The 20,171-nt window shown below is 36.3% G+C and overlaps 2 protein-coding genes across 5 annotated transcripts; one reads left to right on the forward strand and one right to left on the reverse strand.

Moving 5' to 3' along the window:
* Positions 1–2,522: 2,522 nt before the first annotated feature.
* On the forward strand, positions 2,523–8,192 carry LOC110411661 (BRCT domain DNA repair protein). 3 transcript variants are annotated; one of them, XM_021421915.1, is made up of 11 exons: positions 2,523–2,616; positions 3,043–3,236; positions 3,456–3,547; positions 3,770–3,872; positions 4,563–4,825; positions 5,039–5,170; positions 5,357–5,479; positions 6,064–6,192; positions 6,930–7,144; positions 7,270–7,423; positions 7,568–8,192. In XM_021421915.1, the coding sequence occupies exons 2-11, from the start codon at positions 3,137–3,139 to the stop codon at positions 7,784–7,786; spliced, it is 1,530 nt and encodes a 509-aa protein (XP_021277590.1). In that variant the 5' UTR covers positions 2,523–2,616; positions 3,043–3,136; the 3' UTR covers positions 7,787–8,192. The 3 variants fall into 3 exon arrangements, with proteins under 3 accessions (XP_021277590.1, XP_021277589.1, XP_021277591.1); XM_021421914.1 differs by lacking the exon at positions 2,523–2,616 and having other exon boundaries at positions 2,623–3,236; XM_021421916.2 differs by lacking the exon at positions 2,523–2,616 and having other exon boundaries at positions 2,623–3,236; positions 7,394–7,423; positions 7,568–7,739.
* Positions 8,193–8,335: 143 nt separating this feature from the next.
* DCL3 (dicer-like 3) lies at positions 8,336–20,165 on the reverse strand. 2 transcript variants are annotated; one of them, XM_021421911.2, is made up of 25 exons: positions 19,521–20,165; positions 19,224–19,404; positions 19,017–19,130; positions 18,558–18,692; positions 18,356–18,425; positions 17,944–18,008; positions 17,715–17,846; positions 17,462–17,614; positions 16,919–17,048; positions 16,689–16,794; positions 16,418–16,610; positions 16,182–16,342; positions 15,832–16,050; positions 15,456–15,721; positions 14,660–14,931; positions 14,025–14,551; positions 13,848–13,942; positions 12,808–13,034; positions 12,510–12,719; positions 11,429–11,893; positions 10,835–11,107; positions 10,291–10,617; positions 9,592–9,790; positions 8,727–8,838; positions 8,336–8,587 (listed from the first exon to the last, which is right to left on the reverse strand). In XM_021421911.2, the coding sequence occupies exons 1-25, from the start codon at positions 19,673–19,675 to the stop codon at positions 8,380–8,382; spliced, it is 4,995 nt and encodes a 1,664-aa protein (XP_021277586.1). In that variant the 5' UTR covers positions 19,676–20,165; the 3' UTR covers positions 8,336–8,379. The 2 variants fall into 2 exon arrangements, with proteins under 2 accessions (XP_021277586.1, XP_021277588.1); XM_021421913.2 differs by lacking the exons at positions 17,944–18,008; positions 18,356–18,425; positions 18,558–18,692; ... (1 more) ...; positions 19,224–19,404; positions 19,521–20,165 and having other exon boundaries at positions 17,462–17,610; positions 17,715–17,837.
* Positions 20,166–20,171: the final 6 nt, after the last annotated feature.

Genomic DNA, 20,171 nt, shown 5'->3' on the forward strand with positions numbered 1-20,171 from the left:
ATGACAGCTCCATTGACTCCATCTGGTCTTTTTTTTTTAAATCCTTTTAGTAACTTGATGATCTTGATTACACAGCTGAAAAGAAAAGTTTTTTATCTCTTTGGGAGTTGACTAATCCAACGTTACAAAGCTTACTGCTAAGTTTAGGTGCCTAGGCCGATGGCCACCATAGATCATACCCCTAATTAGGTACTTTGAACAAACAAAGATAGATAGTTGGGTGCTTGCTGGACCACTTCTTAGACTAGCCTCTGTAAATTCTATATAAACCCTTAAAGGGAAAAAATATCCCAAGGTCAATGGCAGCATATATATATATATATATATAGATATTTTTGAAGATTAATGGCTGTATATATTTAACAGTAGGGAAAGCAGAAATGGAGGAAACATGGATTGCCAAATGGATTTTCTTTAGAAATAAGTAAGTACGTAATACCCTTTTCAATTCATGACATATGATATATAGGATTGGGCATACTAGCTGGAATTTTATATGAAAAATTTTATTTTATTTTATTTTTTTCAATTTAATTTTTCCTGTTGTTCTGGTACTCTAGCAAGAATGACTTGGAAAGACAGCGGCCTGCTCTATAGGATCTTGTAGCCACTAGATGGTTGAACAATAAGAAAGAATCATGATACATGAGTCATGTCCTACATAACTTCATAAGCACTAGACAATTGGACGACACTTCGATCTAACCAGAAAAATATCAAAATACTTGCACAGTGTGATCATTTCCTGGTGAACTAATTTCCCTTCCCTTTGTCATGATGTGCATGCAGATCAGATGGTCAAATTTTTCTGAAGTTGCCAAATTTCCACCGCTTTTCTCCTTTCTTTCCAAATGCATCCCCTACCAGCCCTGGGCTCTGATTCTTTCCATATATCTTCATTAGATTGCATCAGATGATCACCAGTAATCACTGCCTTTTCTGTACCCAAACTGAAACCACCTGTCTCTGCCATGAAAAAAAAGGACTTCCTGGCTCCCTTATATCAAATTATTTGTCTAGTTACGCAGGTCGTATTACGGTAAAGCCTTGTTAATCTCATATCCCTTTTCTTTCCTATAGTACACGGTAATGCAGTACATGCTTGCAATGACTTGACTCAACTTGTTTTTCTGATACAAGGTGACAGACATTTCATGATTCCAAGAACATAAAGATGTCAGATGTGTCTAATTAATCACATACTACAAGAGTTTTTAAACCACATCTGACGTATACGTGTATAAAACAAATCATATACACGTATGAGGGTATAGAAAATAGAGAGTCAACAATGCTATAATATATGCTAGAAGATGCAGTTGCAGTTGCTTGCTGCTGCCATGGTTACGCATCCCCTTTTTCTAAATTGTGTATTGCATGTGACAGGAACCCTATTGAATAATAGTGGTCAACTTTATAGTGTGACACCAAAGTTTGTCCAAGGAAAATGACTTGTATCCGTGAACAAATGGACACTCCAAATGGCCGCCTTGCCACCGTTTGTTTCTTTCAAATTACTCAATAATTGAATCCCAAAGCAAATGCAAAGGCAAAACGCATGGCAAGGCTTACAATCAGAAGAAAACGGAAGAGAGCAACAGGAAGCCGCATCATTTTCAGTTCCTACTTACCTACATAAATGCGGGAAAATCCGAGAAATCTCGGTCGCTTTCAATATTACAGGAAAATTGTATCTGATGAGAATATAACTGATCCAGTTTCTCATCCACAAATATATAGACTGTGGAATTGGGATTATTGAGAAGGAAAAAAAAAGCAATTATACAGATTGGCATGAGCACCAATTTGCACTGTGACCACTATTTTGTTTCCATGCTTCTGTATTTAAGTTGTTATTGATTACAACCTCCTATTGGTAATGAATCAAGCCAATACTAAGCTGATTGTCAATTCAGAAGTAGCAAGAAACAACCCAAGTTGCTTTCTTTACTCAATGGGTTCCAATCATATGCTTCATTTAGCACAAAATGAGTGTAAGGTCATACCATTTTTATTCTGCATAAAAATGTGTATATGAGATAAAAAGGGGTCACATCAAAATCATTCAAAAGATCATGTGAAGTATAGCAGTGCCAGTGAGGTGAAGAAAAAAAGATGGTACATTAAAAACCAAAACTAATAAGGCAACAAAGGGCATCTTTTGGATTTCAAGCTTCGAAAAGAGACTGGCAATAGGGAAAAACCAGGCAAAGTGGCTGTGAAAAGAACAGGTCTATTCTATTTCAAGTTGATAAAATTTCACAAACTCATCAAAGTCACCATCACAGCAAAAACAAAATGAAAAAAGTGATCACAACCCATATTTGCCTAACTGGCTAGAACTCAAACCGTTGCCGCTATTCGCGCTTAAGATCGGGGCGTCGGCCCTGGTGGAGCCCCTGAAGCGTGGGCTGGTCCTGGGCAAATGGTACGCTCGTGAATTCATTGAAATCACAAGCCCATTTTGGAGAAAGAAAAAAGGATCAAACTTTTGAAAGCACGAGAAATTTACAGTAAAAAGAGAAAAAAGTTGGCAAAAAAATAAGGGAAAAACCTTGTCCCCGTGCTTTAGATAGTTGGCTTGGCTGGCTTTTTCGCTCTGCAAACTTTGAAATGGTTCGTATGCAAAAGAACACTCAATAAAGCGAAAAAACCACCACCCAAAGTTTCTCTGTGTACTCTATGGCAGAGCCCAAAGACGAAGCACTTCCTTCAGAAAGAATTCACCTTTTCCTTTGGCTAAAGCCTGTTATATATATAAGTTAACACACTCAAAAAACGAAAAAAAATCCCTGTTTTGTCTCCAGTCTCTGATTCCCATTTGCTTCCACTCTCTTGCTTTTTCTTCCTTTCCTTCTTTGATTCCTCGTTTTTCTCATTCAAGATTCCTTCTCTATATTCTTTTGACTCACTTATTTCGAGTTTTCTTTCTCTGGGTTTATTTAAATTCGTTTGCTCATTATGGTTTTTTTTCTTGAATAATGTTTGAATCTTTGTCTGAAAATTTGAGGTGAATTAAAAAAAAATGGGTGGTCTTAACAGGGTGGAAGTGATAAGCAGCAAAGGTTGTTCAAGGTTGTTTGCTGGGTTCTCGCCTTCAGTACCTTCATTTAGAAGTTTCCAATCATTTGAACCAATGTCCCCTGCTTCTACCTCTCTTGGCTCTGAACCGTTAACGGTTCGATCCACCGGTCCATTTTCTGGTCTGGTTATTTGCGTTACTGGCTTATCTAAAGGTTGGTAATTATGTTTTGTCCCTAAGTAAATGCCCTTTTTGTTTCTTCTTACTACTCTTTTGGGCTTCTGGTTCTGTTAGATCATTTTGGGTACTTGTTACAGTTTACTGCTGTCTAAGTTTAGTTAAACTTGTGTAATTGGACTCGTCTTGTTTTGCTATTATATATGTTAAGTTTTTTCCCCCCTTAAAGTTCATGTTTGGTATTTTTTGTGTTCAGAAGCAAGGAAACAAGTCATGGAAGCAACGGAGAGATTAGGTGCTCAATATAGTCCTAGTTTACATCCTCAATGTACCCATTTGGTGGTCCAGATATCCTTTCTCGTTATCATTGTTCTTTTCAAATGACTTAGATTTTGGCATAATTTGAAACTTGGCTGATTTTGGAATAAAGAGATCACTATGTTTAAAATTTTCTGACATTATTGTACTTACCAGATGGATATTATGTGTATGATGATGATGTTTCCTATTGTCTGTCTACCTATTGTTTCTACTGTTGCAATAGTTCTGTCAACCTTAATCCTTAGTTACAGCGTTAGCGGACGCAAGCTTGAGCATGCTTTAAAACATGGATCAAGAAATGGTCTGTTCGTTGTTACACTTGGATGGTTTGTGGATAGTGTCAAGAGGAATGGTAAGTTTAGGCTACTTCTCATTTTATACTTCCCTGTTGTGATATGTTTTATGCTGTATTAGGGATATGCTCTTTTTGTGCTGCTATAACTACATTATCTTATAGCAGATGCTGTTGCCCTCCTAATATTCCATTTAAGGAATCGATTTCAGAATTTGGATACTGTTGCCCTCCTAATATTCCGTTTAAGGAATAGATTTCAGAATTTAGTTAAGTGTCAGGAATAAGAGTATGATACCTATGTTACCAGCTGCTGAACCGCAACGCTGATTGCAGTTGATATGTTCCATGAACCATCTGCTGTTATAATGTGGCTGATTTTTGAGCTCTTAATTGGAATCTCCAAGTGTCTTTTTTATTTCAAATTCTACCATAGAGTCGTATAATTCAGAAATAATCAGCTTACAGTCTGTCTGCCCAATTGTCCAGGTAGTATAGAGTGAGACTTCTAAGGTGCAATTTTGGTGCCTTCCTTATGTGCATCTCAGTTGTGGATATATAACTTCTATGTGAGATTTCTTTACATGGTTTAGGAAGCATTCATCCTTGTTAGTAATTTAAGGAATTGAAAACCTGACTTCTTAGGATAAGCAGAGCTTGAGTATTTTGAAAAGTAAAGGAACTTGAGAACTAATTTGATTTTTGTTATTTAGTAGTATAAAAATCATTTTTTTTCTCCATTTACTGCAGTAAGGTTAAGTGAATCACTCTACACTGTGAAGGGTGTTGGAGAACATGGCACACGTGTAGATGAGTTGAATCGGCTTGTTAGGTCTACTGCTACTGAAAGTTCATGTCTTCCTGCTGGTTTTCATGAAGGCAAGAAATTTGGCATGATAGAAAAACCAAATGAACGAATTTCTGGAAGAGATCCTAATAAAAGTATTGACACAACGCTATCTGGTCATATTATGTACATTGATTCTGATATTTCAGATGAACTGCAGAGTAAGGTGATATTCAATTTCCTCCTTAAAATTAGTTTTTCCTCTTTGAAATGCTAGTTCAGAATATTTTGCATGGTTTAAGTCATGAACTGAGGTCCTAGATTTGGTGTGTCACTGTCTATGTATCATTGCCAGACTAGTAAATAACTCACTATTTTGGTTATGTTCAACTTGTATGTCGCTTTTAGCAATTCTTTGACACATTTAACATGTTGGTAGGTTCTTGAGGCAGTTTCTAAAGAAGGGGCCACAGTTGTAGATCGATGGTTTGTTGGTTGCAGAGCAAGTCATGTAGTGTGTGAGGGGAATTCTATCCATCGATATATTGGCCACTCTAACAACATTGTTACGGTGAGTGTGTATGAGTGCATTGTGGGAATAGGGTATTTTGTGCATCATCATATAACGATTTTGATTCTGACATTGTTATTTCTCCCAGTTTTCGTATGATATCATCACAGGCAATATGCATAACACTTCTACCAATAATCAATGCTTTGTTATGCTCAAACTGATTTGATATTTAATATGTCTCAGCCACTGTGGGTCCTGAAAACAGCTAAGGATAGGTGTCTGCAGAGGCTTGTTCACATGTCTGCTGATTTGGCTAGGCAGATTGGGGCAGTGCTTGAAAATTCTCATAATGGCATTATAGGAGAGGTATTTTTTAATATTTTTGTTGTCAGAATTAGGATACAGTTGCATTTCTTTCCTATGATAATTGTATTGGAACTCGTTTGAGAAATAGATTCACGTCTTTTACTTCTATGATAGCAAAAGATGCCTTATTATTCCTTTCCTGTGATGCTGGATATATTAGTTGTCAGGGTAATGGAATAGGGCCAAGCATGAATGATTGCATATGAAAAAAGGGAATAGATTGAGCCACTTGGAACAATTTTGAAGGTGTGGATGAACAGAAGACTGTAATTGGGCAATGATGGATGATTTATAGATGAACTCTCCAATAGATTAGCTCATACTTGAACAGATTCAGAATCAGGATTTTTTACAGATTGCTTTTAAGCTATTGACCTTTTAAACTCTCCATTTAGGGGTCAAGTCTTTTTATTCCTACTAATTAGGTTCAGTTTAGGTTTCAACCATCTACATTCGTCAGTTTTGATGTGTTTTAATTCATTAAATTGATGTTCTCTTGTATGCTTGTGTGCTGATTTGTTGTTGTTTATTTTAGCTTCTCTGAGTATTATGCTGATGTTAAGCTTTTACTTTTGTTTTAATAGGAAAATAATGTAGCCAATTTCACTCACGATACTCAGAGCTTCAGAAGGAATGCAAGTCATGAAGAGAGGCAACAGATTGTTCATTTAGCTAAAACTGGGGTTAGAAATCGTCGCAGTCGTCGTATGCAGGCAAGTGGTTAATTATGTTTGGTATGTTTTAGGGCTTCACGCTAATGTGGGTTTATCCTGTCATGCTTGTTATCATCACGCAAAAGAGCCTTGGACATTTTAAACCATGCCTCAATCTTGACTTGGGTAATTGGGCATCGCTATTTTTCTTATTTAATGTTAAAAATTGAAACTATACTATATATAAACCCGAGAGACTACAGTAAGTCATTTTAACTGTAAACTCAATTGCATGGAAGAAATTTTAACTGGATGAACCTTGGGCATTTGAGTGGGGACACGCTGAATGGTTGGAGCGCTAACCACACCATGGTTCCTTGTTCATCTATTCATGCACGTTAGAAAGCACACTGCCAAAATGATATTAGGTATCAGATTGATTGACTTCTAAGTTGCTGGAGGCAAACTAAAAGGTATTGATGGGCTTGCTCACTGAATATGATTGACTTGCTCATTTTTGACAATCAGTGGTTTCCTATATTTCATATCATAGCATGTAATCTATGGAGGCTCCTTATCTTACAGCATGCATGCCATGCAAATTGCAAAAATGTAAGCTGATTGCTACCCATTTCATCTGTGTGTGTTCAAACACAGGCATGTGTATGCACTTGCTTATGCTTTCTTTATGGAATGCGGGGTATTTATCTAGCATACAATTAAAGACTACTTTACTGAAATGATTTTATGTATTGTTGTGAACTATTGCATTTCTTTGAACATCTGTTTTCTTTCAGACTTGTCAAACCCCAATCCGTCCAATAAGCCCAAGCAGTCTCCTGGATTCAATTTGCTGGTCCATATCTGAGCCTACTTCAACTGCTTCTATTTACACAGACTCTTTTAGTAGTGAAGATGCTAGTGATCATCAATCTGTATTCTTTGATGCAAATGGGGATGGCAAGGACTCTGGGGCCTCTTTCACTAACTTAACCCGGTCTCTTACAGAAAGGTTATTAGTCACACTCTGCTGTTATAGAAATTTGTCGTTTGTCCCATTAGTCTTTTTCTTTTTCATGTTTTAAGTTAATTAGCACATTGTCTGATTCCCATCTGTTTTCTGTAACTTGTTCACAGTGAGAAAAATGAGTTGATATTCAAAAACCACTTTCTTACAATACAATTTCCAGTTGATCGATTTTCTGAGATGGGGCCTTCTTCACGGACATATTTCAGTGATAACGGCTTTACATGTTTGCAGGTTTTGGATTATATATATGCCTTCTATCAGGTATGACTTTGATAAGTTTTTCTTCCCCAAATTATTGTGCTTAACTGGGTTGTTTATGCAGATATAATATCTTGTTTATGCAACATGTTCAAAGGCAATCAATCTTTACCAGAAACTTTTGCTTGCGTTGCTGCTCTTTTGTAGGAGAGCATGTCAGCACATGAAGTAGAGGCTGCTATTCACACCGACTCACGGCATGCTGACCGGCTTCGAGCAGTGTACTCTAGCAAAGAGACGGTAGAATGTGGATATGTAAACTTCAAACGAATTGACTTCTTAGGAAGTCGTACAAGCTTTGAAATGTTGAAGCGTGTTAGTGGGGATAATAACAGTAATGTATATGAGCTCCTGATTAGAGCCTAAAATGTCTTTGCGTTGGGTACCTTTCATCATATACCACTACTGAAGATGGATTGAGTCTTCAGGCGCAGCATCAACATTTCAAGGAGAAAAATGAAAAGAAACAAAAAAAAAGAGAGTAGAAATACATCTTATTATGGCATTACCCTTCTTTAAATATACACCATTTTTTGGCAATGAGTGAATTTATCAAATTTTGTACGTCATTGGTGAATGAATGACTGTAAATTAACCAAATAGGAACTATTAAGAGCCAACTACAAATCTGTGTTCCAAACTCTAGAGCAAATAGCTTTGGTAAAAGCCTTTAGCTTTGGGAATCTACAATTGTATAACATTTTTTAAAGTAGACAATTACAGAATAATAAAGTACTTTTTAGCAATTCTTATTGCTACATTCATTATTAAATGGACTATTACACGTACATGATTGTTAGATATTTTGTTATCTTATGACAATCATGGTCACAGCTTACATTTGACACCGAGAGAACTTGGCTGTCGGGTACTGTCAAGGAAAAATGAATGAGATTGTGGACTGCTGGATAATACTAACACCATTCTCTATATCTTGAACCAGAAAGCTGGTAGACTTGTTAGGATTCACCAATGATGAGCTTCCCCTGCTGTTCAAGTTCATAAAGCATAACCAGTGCTGCAGAATCCAATGAACTTTTTTTGTCAGCCCTTCCATCTCCAGTGCATTCAATAGTGCCGAATCTCGGTATATTCAAGGTGATATTTGATACAAAGCTGATAAACCCCTTTTTCCTTTCAGTACCTTCACCAATTTCCACAGGAGTACTGCATGCAAAAGTAATGATGAGGCCACAGTAGTAGCAGATCAAAAAAATGAAACCTTACCAGAAGGTTGGATGATATATGAATGTTGAAAAGAATGATTTCTAAGTCTAGAACAAAGAAAGAGATGAAAGAGACATACCTTGATTTGTGTTCAGTTGCTGTGAATGTAGGCATAGGCCATAGCAGTTTCTTACAAAGCTCAAAAAGAGCAGTCCTAGGTCCTCCTTTCTTTGTGTTTATTGTTGCAATTACTTGAAAAAAGAGAGAGTGTCAAGGATAGGTTTAATCATGACACTTCTGCCTAAATTTGGGATCATTGTCTTGCATAAAGCAGAACAAATCCTTCAGGTATAGAAAAGCAAGAAATGCTAAGCATCAACACCTAATTCTATAGGAAACATGATGAAACCAATCAGATATGATGGAAAATCCTTCTTTGATCAATGAAAGCACATGGAAAATGTAGAATCATCTCACACATCTTGCAAACAAAGTCACCCAAGACACCAATTACACAATTAAATCCAATCTAATTTATCGAGCATGCACCCTACTATATTATATCAGCTTGCTTTTGTAGACAATGACATCACGTGATTACTGAATTTCTATTGAGAGACAAGGCATGGAAGATCTATATAGACATTTGCTAGCAGAATAAAGCAAATAACTATTTCAACAGAATGGGAATGATCTTTTACAGTTTTTTGGAAAATATTTTTTCCCTTTTCAGTTCCAGGCCTTGATTCAGTATATTAACTACAGGAGAGCTCATTCAGTTGGCTTGATAAACTGAGGTATATATCCTCCAACAATTATCATTCAATCGTCTAATATCACTCCTACTTCAAATAATCTAAACTTGTTATCCAATCAGAGAAAAGTAAAAAAGACAACTGAAAATTACATACCTGCACCCGAGCATTATCCCCCTATCTAAAGAGCAAGGTTCGAATCCCCCCTCCCCCAAATCTAAAAAAAAAAAAAAACTGAAAATTGCATACCTGGGGTGGGAGGGGCAGTACTGCATGCTCTCTTTGAAGAATCATAAGTTGGGGAAGGAACTGTAGTTGAATCTTCAAGCAATTGAATTTTGGCTCTCCTCTGCCTCTTATGATTTGTTGGCTCTAATGAATCATCATCAGTGGTTTGAGTTGAATCTGCACAGCCCTGTTTCCTTCTCTTGCGGGAGATTCCCCTGTTCTGTTGCAATGGCAAAAATTAACTGAGTGATAAATCATTCCCAATGTGAAAACCAACAATCAGTTCTCTACCTGCTTTACTCTATTCATTACTTTATATCTAAATGACTAAAGCCTAAATGGTAATCAAACATAATGGTTAAATATAGAGATAAAATTATACATTAGAGTCTTTCATTTAAAAGCTTCAGCTCTCATCATTTACAAAGTAACAAGAAAATCTTATAGAAAAATTTGTATGCTGTAAGATTGCTATTTGGAATATTTTCTACAAACCCACAGAGCGATACACAGACTAGACATGCATATCATCCCCAAATGTAAGCATATATGCAACACATGAATAAAATAAAAATTAAATATTATATGAAATGAAGGGAACTTTTGATTGCGTAACGGAAGGTGGTGACTGGGGAATCATTGTGAAATTAATGGCTGATCTCCCCATGACCAACCCTCACACATGTCCCCAAGTCTTGGCAATCTTTAATAAGCATGTACCTCAAGTTCCTTCAACAAATATGAAGCCGCTTTTCCTTTTGCTACTTTTCTGCTTCGATCAAACCCCTCTCCAATCAATAAAATATCATCCAGCTGTAATTGAAGCTTGGCATGCACAATTTCCCCATTATAGATACATTTTTCCTTAATAAAATATCCTAGAGAGTCACATAGTTCATTCAGTTCCCTAAGTGGAGGCAGCTCAAGCTTATCAGGGGTCACAATTGGGGATAACAGTGGTTCAACAATTCTCCAGACTTCATCGAGATTGAGATTGGTATCGATCAAAATTGCCCCAACAATACTTTCAACCACGTCTCCAAGAGCCTGTCACAAAGAAAGTATCTATCCTCAAGATCCATATGGTCAAATAATCGCCTCAATCGAAGAGTCATATGCTATTCATATAGGGACTGATTCTAGCAGCCACATGGTAGACATGGAAGCCATATCAAAAATAGTAATGGGACATAACAGAGCCATACAATGTGTTGCTAATTCTGCACTATAAAAAGATTAACAATAACCCAATACTTGAACATACCTTGGGACCTTTTATGCCTGGACCTGATCTGATGGTGTCATGAGATTCCGGGAAGGACTGTACATACTCACTTATTTGGCTTGATAATAAAGTTGAACAATGTTGAAGATGCTTATGAAGGTCATGACGCACAGCAACTTGAGCAAAACTTTCATTATTAACCGAAGCTGAGCGCAGGTCGGTCAATTCTCCTGGATCTATATTAGTGTGATTGTGGTAGAGATATTGGGTGATCAGCAAGTCCAACACAGAATCACCAAGAAATTCAAGCCTCTGTAGAAAATTTTCAATATGTAGAAGGGTGAGATCACATGAGACCTAAGCCTGTAAAGCTATATAAGATTATACGAACCACGCACTCAAATTTATATTATTTGATATCAATTTTAAGACTTTTTCCTCCCACTTGTTGGAGAATAAAGACAAAAACGGAAAACAGGAAAAAGAGACTATATCTATGTTCTATTAACAAGCTTTCCAGACTACTGACCAATTTTCCTTCTTGGACTCCAAATCCACTTAATCTTTTCTGAGAAAAAAAGGAAATAGAAAATGAACACAAGTACAAGACCAGTCAAGAACTTCTGTCACTACCTGGTAACAGTAGAACTCACCCACAGATGCATGTGTCAAGGCCTCCTGCAAGAAAAACTTAGAAGAAAAACTGTAGCCCATTTTGAACTCTATAATGTGGATTTCATCAGTGGGGACATAGGTTTGTACCGATGCACATCTAATAGCTTCAACTACCAAAGCGGGATCAAGTTCAGCATCAATACCAAGCCACTTCATCATATGAAGGGCAGCAATGAGTCCACCACTAATGTAGTATGCTCCTATGAGAGCTTCAACACAATCCGATATGGTTTTTGAACACATCCATCGATGGCCTCTATCACAGGATTTACCAACCTTAACTTTTGGGTCTTCAGACTGAAATTTTTTATCTAAAGGAATTTCTAGAGAGTCCACCCCACACTTACAAGGAACAGGGCGAAGAGATAGTTGCCCTGGAGCTACCCAACGACGGGGATCAAAAGCACTGTCTCTAATGTATCCCTGTTATATAAGAACAGAATAAATGTAACCAATTAGCAGTTTGTAATATTTATAAAATTGCTAAAACAAGAAGAAACAGCATAAAGTTGAACAAAAGAGCAGCTTCTACCAGATTAATTAACAGATAGAATTGACAGATATTCCAGTGCCCAGACTATAGATTCCAATATTCAGTAATAGCAAGAATTGCAAAGGATATGTAGAACATATCAGATAAAAAAAAGGTGACAAGAATATCAAGACTCAATAAATAAAAAATACCATCATTCTGCACACTTTGAGCAAAAAGGGTCATATTATATGATTAGAAGTCCTTCCAATCTGGTACAAACATCAAGTAATTTTGTAAAGTAATAAGTGTCACAAACTCTGTAAAGCTACAACAATATACCATTCACAACCATAAACCATTTCTTTGGAAATTATACAATTAGAGGGCAGCAGATTATAACATGTAGAGATATTAGATGCACAATGAATGGCAAGAAGGATGGTATAACAAGCAATAATAGTTGCCCCAGAGAAAATATATCCATTAAAAATGGATCTCAGCCTATGCATGAAGCTGAGCGTGTGATTCAAGGACACGATTCTAGCAGAGATAAGGAAACAGCACCTGTAATCTGCAGTCAGTTCCCAACTTATGCAGGGTAGAATTACAAACTGCCCATGATCGCTTGGCAGATAATTGTCCTTCATGGTTTTTGGGATATTTAAGAAAGAGGTGGCAGCTCACAGCATACTTTAGAACTGAATCCCCAAGCAATTCCAGCCTCTCCATGGAAAAACTTTCACAACATCTAGGTGTTGTTAGTGCTTCCAGGATCTATTTGTTTAAAAAAATTATCAAATTATTATTATGGAACGACTCATTTCAGAAATAGACAAAGTTAGAGGACAACAATAGAGCAAACCAATGAGCTTGGTATATCGAAGTTGCCAGAATGAAAGTTGATCTCTTCTCTAAGTTGGCTAGCCAACATTAAGGACTCCAGCCGGTGCATCAATGATGGTAGCAAGTAAAATGCTTTAAGAACATCTATTGGAACATCAAAGACAAGTAAAAGCTCAGGGGGCATGTGGACATGATTCCGTGGCTTTTCATTAACCAAACCAGCTTGCGATGCCTTAGCTGAAACACCTGCTCAGTTATGGGAAAATATTACAAATCATATATACAAAAGGTAGAAAGTGCCATTTCAGATTTAAGGACCCAGTCAAAGTATCACTGAATTAATATATTTTTTATTTAAAATCTGTCTCAGGGTGCATGCAATCGTGGCATAAACTAAACAATCTTTTCAGCGATACTGAAGTATACAGAAATTGAAACCATTCAGCTGATAACTATTAGCTCTTTAAGTTAAAACTTCAATGTCACGCCTAAAATTAAAGGTTTTTTCCCCCATTTTTCCTGGAGATTATTGCTGTTGTTCTAACATGGACATCTTTGATGAGAGGATGGGCACAGCTGGTTAAGTAAATGGCTGATCGTGAGTAATAACCACCATGCTTCTCTTACAGCCCACAGACTCTCTTTAACAATATTCAAGATGTGAAATATATTTCATACCAGCTATTCTCCTTTGCAGCTACGTTTTCTCCATATACAAACTCGTTTACCCCATGCAAATCTGGCATCACTAGATCATGAAACCACAGACCCTACCTGAAAATTTTGAGAGCTGTGTACAGTGCCAGCTTAACTGATAAAAAGAGTTTTCTTTTAACACATGGAATGTTTATACTTCTTTCAGCTGATTCTTTGTTTTAAACAGGCTTAAAAGCTCAAAGAATCTATTGTGATAAGCAGAACAAAAACTTCCACTTTTTTTGGATTAGAGATAGCAAACTGTTTTAAGAATTATGAACTGGATAAGATTATTATAAAACAAGATGATGAAAATTACACCTACAGAAACTCCTATTCTAATATAGCTAAAAATTGACAAACCTTCATCACTGAAATTCACAAGCAGGTTGTGTGGGTTATGACTCTGCTTCAACAGCAACAAAGGCTGTCCTGGATGTTTAAGCACGATCCCATACCTGATCAGAGCTAATGTTGTCATTGGAAACATAATAGTGATGCAGATATACAGAACATTAGCTGGAATTACCTATCACTTACTTTTTGTGGAAGTATTCAGAGAAGGTAGCAAACTCTGATGAGACAGAATCAACAATTTCATTGAAAGAACTGTCAGCAGATGTATTGCTCACAAATTCAAGGATGGAGTAGATTCTTCCAGTATGAATAGCTACTACTACCATATTCCTAAGATTGTTAACATCAACTGAACAGTTAGCAAAGTGGATTATATTGGTCTCCTTGCATTCTGTCACAGATGAACCAGTCCGGTTCAATGATGGATTGCCTCCATCACCATCGGATTGCTCAGTGCCTAACAAAGAACTTTTATTTAAAAATTCTACAGCAAATGTACACGCTGTTACCCCTGGCCAATTTATTCTCAATTCATTGCTTAAACTGTCCTCAAGGGGTAGAAGCAAATACATGTTGGAGGGACTCCACAAAGAGCTTGTTTTATTCTGAAGTAGAAATTCTCTTGGTGTTCCAGATGATTTAGAACCAACAAATAACCTCCCAAACAAGCCATTAAAGAAAAATTCCTGAAAGCGCTTTGCTTTCATCATCTAGAGTGAAGAAAAGAAAAAAAATCAAAGTGAAGAACAATGAGATCAAAACAAATATATTATCTATAAGAAAGAAACAGAAAAAATTTTGCTACGTTATGTTTATACCTGGTCTGCATCCAAATGCACTTGCCCACACAAAGAGACACAAGTCTTAACCATCTTTCGAATCAAGTACAGATCCAATTCAATATTCCCCACATCATCAGCAAGCTTCGATTCAATTAGAAGAACAAATCCAGAATAAACCACGTTAATGATATTGCAGGAGAAGTTAAATTTATAGGCAAAGAAAACAGCAGCATCAGGTTTTTCTCCCCAGCTTCCAGATACTGCACGAATGCAAGTTGTTCCATGCAGTTCCTTCCGTTTTGTAGTTCCTTTGTACCAGAAAAAAGGAAAACCAAGAATATGAATCAATTTATTTTCTACAAGACTTGAAAATGCAAACAAGGATACTAGATAGAAAGCCAAAAACTAAGACATCACGACCACACAATCATACATCCAGAAGTCAAGCAAGTAAAAACCGGCCAAAGTCTAACAGGCAGTCGTGCAAGTGATGTAGCATTGCTAAATACATATAGCAAAACACTATCTTAGTGATTGTTCATTGCTATACCTTGTGAAGTAACAATCAGCAAGTAAAAAACAGTCTATTGCTAATATTTTCATTATTGCTATGAAGATCATAAGGCACACTTTTATGCAGATGATGACAAGGGGCTCAAGAAAGAGAGTAGCTATTCATTCATTTAATGAGCAATATGGTTCAATTTTGAACTCAAGTCCACTATACTTATCACGAGCCATAATGGAGGGCATTTATAACTTTTCTTGCATACTTGAAACCAAGTTGCAAAGTGAGTCATGAGTTTCATACTTAGAAAGCTTATGTCTATACCTGCACCTGAACCTGAATCTTTTCCTTTAGCAATACAATGATTTTGTGAAGGCTCTTCAATGGTTGGAAGAAGATGATCATCCAATGCGCCCATTTGATGAAGCTGTTTACATGCTTCCAAGCAGACAAGCTGCTTTGCTAAATGAGAATTCCTAGATAGAGGACCAACAATTGTTTGCAAGGCTGCATTAACAGGTAATGATAATTTACACTCGTATAACCCTCCAGAAAATGTTAACTGGAAACTTGGCTTTGGCACGTAATACCTACATTGAGCAGAGGACAATACGCAAGATTAATGGATTCTACAAATTACACAAATATAGTGAAAAGTGAAAATGAAATAACTATAAAACAAGAAAAACAGAATGCATACTTATCACCAGGGAGCTTTTCACAATATCGTTGCAGAAGGCTAATAGCAGAATCTGCAGTAACTGAAGCTCCAGTAGCATCCACAATATAAACATTCGTTTCTTTGACTGTAGGATTTTTGAGAAGGCATAGATCAGGGTCTCTGTTAATAGCTGTATTTGTCACTGAATATTCACTCCTGATTATATCATATAGTTGATTTCTTTGTTTGACATTTCCCCTGTCATCACATCAGTTAGACTATTTGCCATTATTTCATAAAATAGAGACGCCCATGACAAGAAATCTCCAGAGATTTAGAAGTATCACAGACAAGCAACATATGCATACTTAACAAGGAACACGCTTTACCTCTCAAGCATCATGATGAATTGGGAATTACTCCGCCTAGCTCTTCCTCGAGATTGTACATAACTCCGGACTGTCTTGGGCAGGTCAAAACGTATCACACAGGAGCAGTTTGGAACATGGATTCCCTCCTCAACCACATCAGTAGCAAATAATAGATTCACCTACATCAGGTTTTTAGATTACTATATATAGATTCACATCTGTGTTTATAAGCTATCATATAAAAGATCAGATACCTTCCCAGATCGAAATGAATCCAAGGTTTCCTTTTGCATTTTTGGTGCCAGGGAATCAACTGATGTGTTACTTCCAGTCAAATATGAAACCGTGAAATGTGACAAATAGGTTACTTTCTTCACAAATCTTTCAATTACTTTGGCAGTAACAATTCTTTCAACAAAAATGAGGCACAATATTTCTCTAGTTTCTCTGCAACCAAAAAATTAAGCATAATCCAACATAGTGTTATTATATTTCAAGAAACCAACCAGTGAAGTTTTCTATTACCCAAATGATTGGAAAAGTTGAAGTAGTTCATGCAGTTTTGGAGATATATAGCCAAGATCTACTGCCTTTAAATAGTCAAACCCAGAATTCAGAAAATTTTCAACACCTGCAGAGATGAGAGAAGAACAATATTAGTAACAGACAAATGTATTTAATGACTAGTGAACTTAACTTCTCTAAATATGGTAAACTAGATAAAGAACAAAGATATAAGGTATAGCACAACATACCAAGGGGATGAGACTCCCCAATTATACGTAGCACTTCCTCAAGGAAATTTTTACACTGCAACATGCTTTCTTTATATGTTTCACACTCCTCTTTGGAGTCAGGGATATTCTCCAGACAGACTTTAACAGCCTAAGAACAGAGAAACTTAAAGCACATTAACTCAGGAGGAAATGGGAAGACATAGCAGAAATAAACAATGTAAAGCCCAAATAAACCTTATCTCAGTTAAGCTATGGTGATGTATAAATCACTATAGTTCAAAGGAAGATTAAGACATTTAGGTGGATATTTACGAAACACAATCCAGGGTTGTTGTCAAACATGACTTCGTTAACTTTTTATTTGATTAATTTATCTATCTGAGTTGAACCAAACAAAAAATGTATCTATTTGAGTAAGTAAATAGCAATTAAAAGACATATCTGTTACAATAGCAGCTTCAATATTATCTGGTAAGGCAAAACAAGAGGAACACACTTTTCCTCTTCAACAATCATTCTCCTATCCTCTCTAGTTGTAATTTACTGACAGCACAATCATACCTCATACGCACATATGAGACCAAGATTGTCAAGGCAATGCAGAATCTTAGCATGGTCGTTTGATAATCGCTTTCGTAGTGTCTTAAACTTATCATCCATGTCTTTAAAAGAAGTTTGTGGTGAGCCTTGTAACTTTGACAATGAAGCATCTGTCTATCCAGAAAAAATAAAAGGCCTTCAACATCCCACATGTAAAGAGTAAAACACCATATTTCCACTCAAATGTGCATAACTTATATAAGTGCATGGATACCTTTAACCAATAGGCTTCTACCATTGCTTTCAAATCCAAACTAGAGAATTGTGTTGGATCATAAAACCTACAACTTTCTTTTGCAGAAGGAACATATGCTTCCATCTCTGTCCTGTCTTGAATAGTATATATCTGCAGAAGCACATAAGATATTGTTCATATTAACATAGGACTTTTAATCCTGCAACAGCCATAACTAACCACAAAAGCTAAACAAATAAATAAATACCAAGCAATCCAAAACACTTTCAAGTTCTGATATTTGAGCCTCACAATCACTGCTGGATGAAACACCTGCAGAATGTTGAGTTACAAAAACCATGTAAAAGCATAGGACCCAAAACTTATTAAGATATAAATATCAATGTGCCTATAAGGAAACCAAATCGGGTGCAAAATTTCTGCAACAAATGTATCAAGAAGGACAAGGCTCTAAATTTCAACTTCATTTATTTTTCTTCATCAACTGATCCTCAACGACTCAAATAATTCATGAACCATAGTTTTAGATCATGAAGTCACTCTTTTTGAAATAGGAACAAAGGTCAACCATATGGGAATTTAAACAAAATGGAAAAAGAAAAACTTATGAAGAGGAAACACTTCAATATCATATGTGAAAAATACTATCAATACCTTACCTTTGCTAATGACAGGTGATGCTGTCATTCCAAAAATCTTTGGCTTGTTATTAGATTTGTGATAAAATTCCTTAACCAAAACAACAAACACAATGATATTTTCATTTTTAATCAGAAAACAAATAGATGAATGATAAAGGATTAGAGGAAATAATGTAAAGAGTCATTAAATTCTTGCAAAAAGATGATGCAGATTTCTGACCTTCATTATTTTTGTATAAGGATGGTTGCCAGTAGCACGGTGGCACTCATCTATTATCATTAAGGACACCATCTCCAGACTCAAGAATGCCTTCCTCAAGGCATCCAGTAGAATCTGGGGTGTCATAACAAGAACCTACAAGATCAAGGATACACATCTGCACATCAGCTATAACTTGATTTACATGTGAAGAACGACACCAAAAACGACTGTCCCTTTCATGCACCCAATTACAATGCATCTTGCACCTTCAAACATTATCAAGAAATCATGTCTGCAATATGCAGTTACAAGAAGTGAATGAAGAAACATTAGTACAAACAATTACGACAGAGGATTTCCAAAGTGAGTGGGAATGCTAGAACCCAAAAGGAATTTCTACGCAAGCTAACAGATATAGGGTTCAATGAATTAGCATACAAAATAGTCTTCTTGGAGCTGCTTAAAAAATAAACTTACATCATGCTCCTTTATTTCTTTCTCCCAACAACCCGCGTTCCATTCGTCAACTCCCTTAGCTCCATAATACTGTTCAACTTCCAGATTTGTATGAACTTTTATATATTCAAATTGCTGCAACAAAAAGAAAAAAACACACAAATTCAATGTCCAATTTTTCACATTACTAAAAGAAAGTTCAAACATTCGATGACAAAAAAAGCATACCTGATTAACTAGATGAACAGTGGGAGCCAAGAAAATAATCAACTTTTTGTTGTCAAAGGACCCGATAGCTTGACCAAAATCTTTAATGAGCATCACAGCTATCATTGTCTTCCCTCCGCCGGTATCCAACACTGCTATTATGTTTCTCTTCTTTGCAACTTCATACACCTCCAATTGATACCTACAACACAAAAACCAAAAACCACATGCTTGCTTATAAAATTCAAAAAAAAAAACCTTACATTAATGACACTAAATAATGCCAAACTCAAAAAAAAAAAAAGGAAAAGAGCAAACCCTCTGGGGTTCAAGTCCTTCGGATTTGAAGGTGAAGAAGGGTCTTCCTTAGCAGGATCATTATTGTCTAAAACCATCATATCAGGTGGGTCTGAGTTTATCTCACTGAATCTTCTTTTCAGAGGGTTGCCCTGCTCCTCCTTTGGAGAATGCATGTTGATTATTTATACAAAGAACAATGAGATAAGAACAAAAAAAAAAGGATCAAAATTTTACTGAATGAGATGAACTAGAATGAAAAAAGAAAAAAATTAAGATGAAAAACACGAAAAACGTGAAGCCCTAAAGGAAGAGTGGTTATGAAAACTGGTAATCATGGAGTGTATGTGAATGGGATTATCGCAAGGACATCGATTCTATAAATTTGACACAGTTTTTTGGGATTTCTAATTAACTTAGTATTTGGGTTTTTCATTTATGGAAGAAAAAAACCAAATAAGGCCTCGGAATCGGAAGCGAGTATGATCAAAATTCAAGAGCATTCAAGAGCCCTGCTTCCCAACACAGCGCGGTCTGCAATTACTCTTCGCTATAAACGAGACGAGAAGCACTGGTCAGCAAAGAATTGTTGTGTATGGCACCATCGATTTTATAAGAAAATGGGGGACAAAAATATTTTTTGTGAAGTTCTTTTGTTTTAATATAACTCGT

This window comes from Theobroma umbraticum, unplaced genomic scaffold (genome assembly GCF_002168275.2).
Source record: "Theobroma umbraticum cultivar Fairchild unplaced genomic scaffold, ASM216827v3 scaffold_56.0, whole genome shotgun sequence".
Taxonomy (NCBI): Eukaryota; Viridiplantae; Streptophyta; class Magnoliopsida; order Malvales; family Malvaceae; genus Theobroma; species Theobroma umbraticum.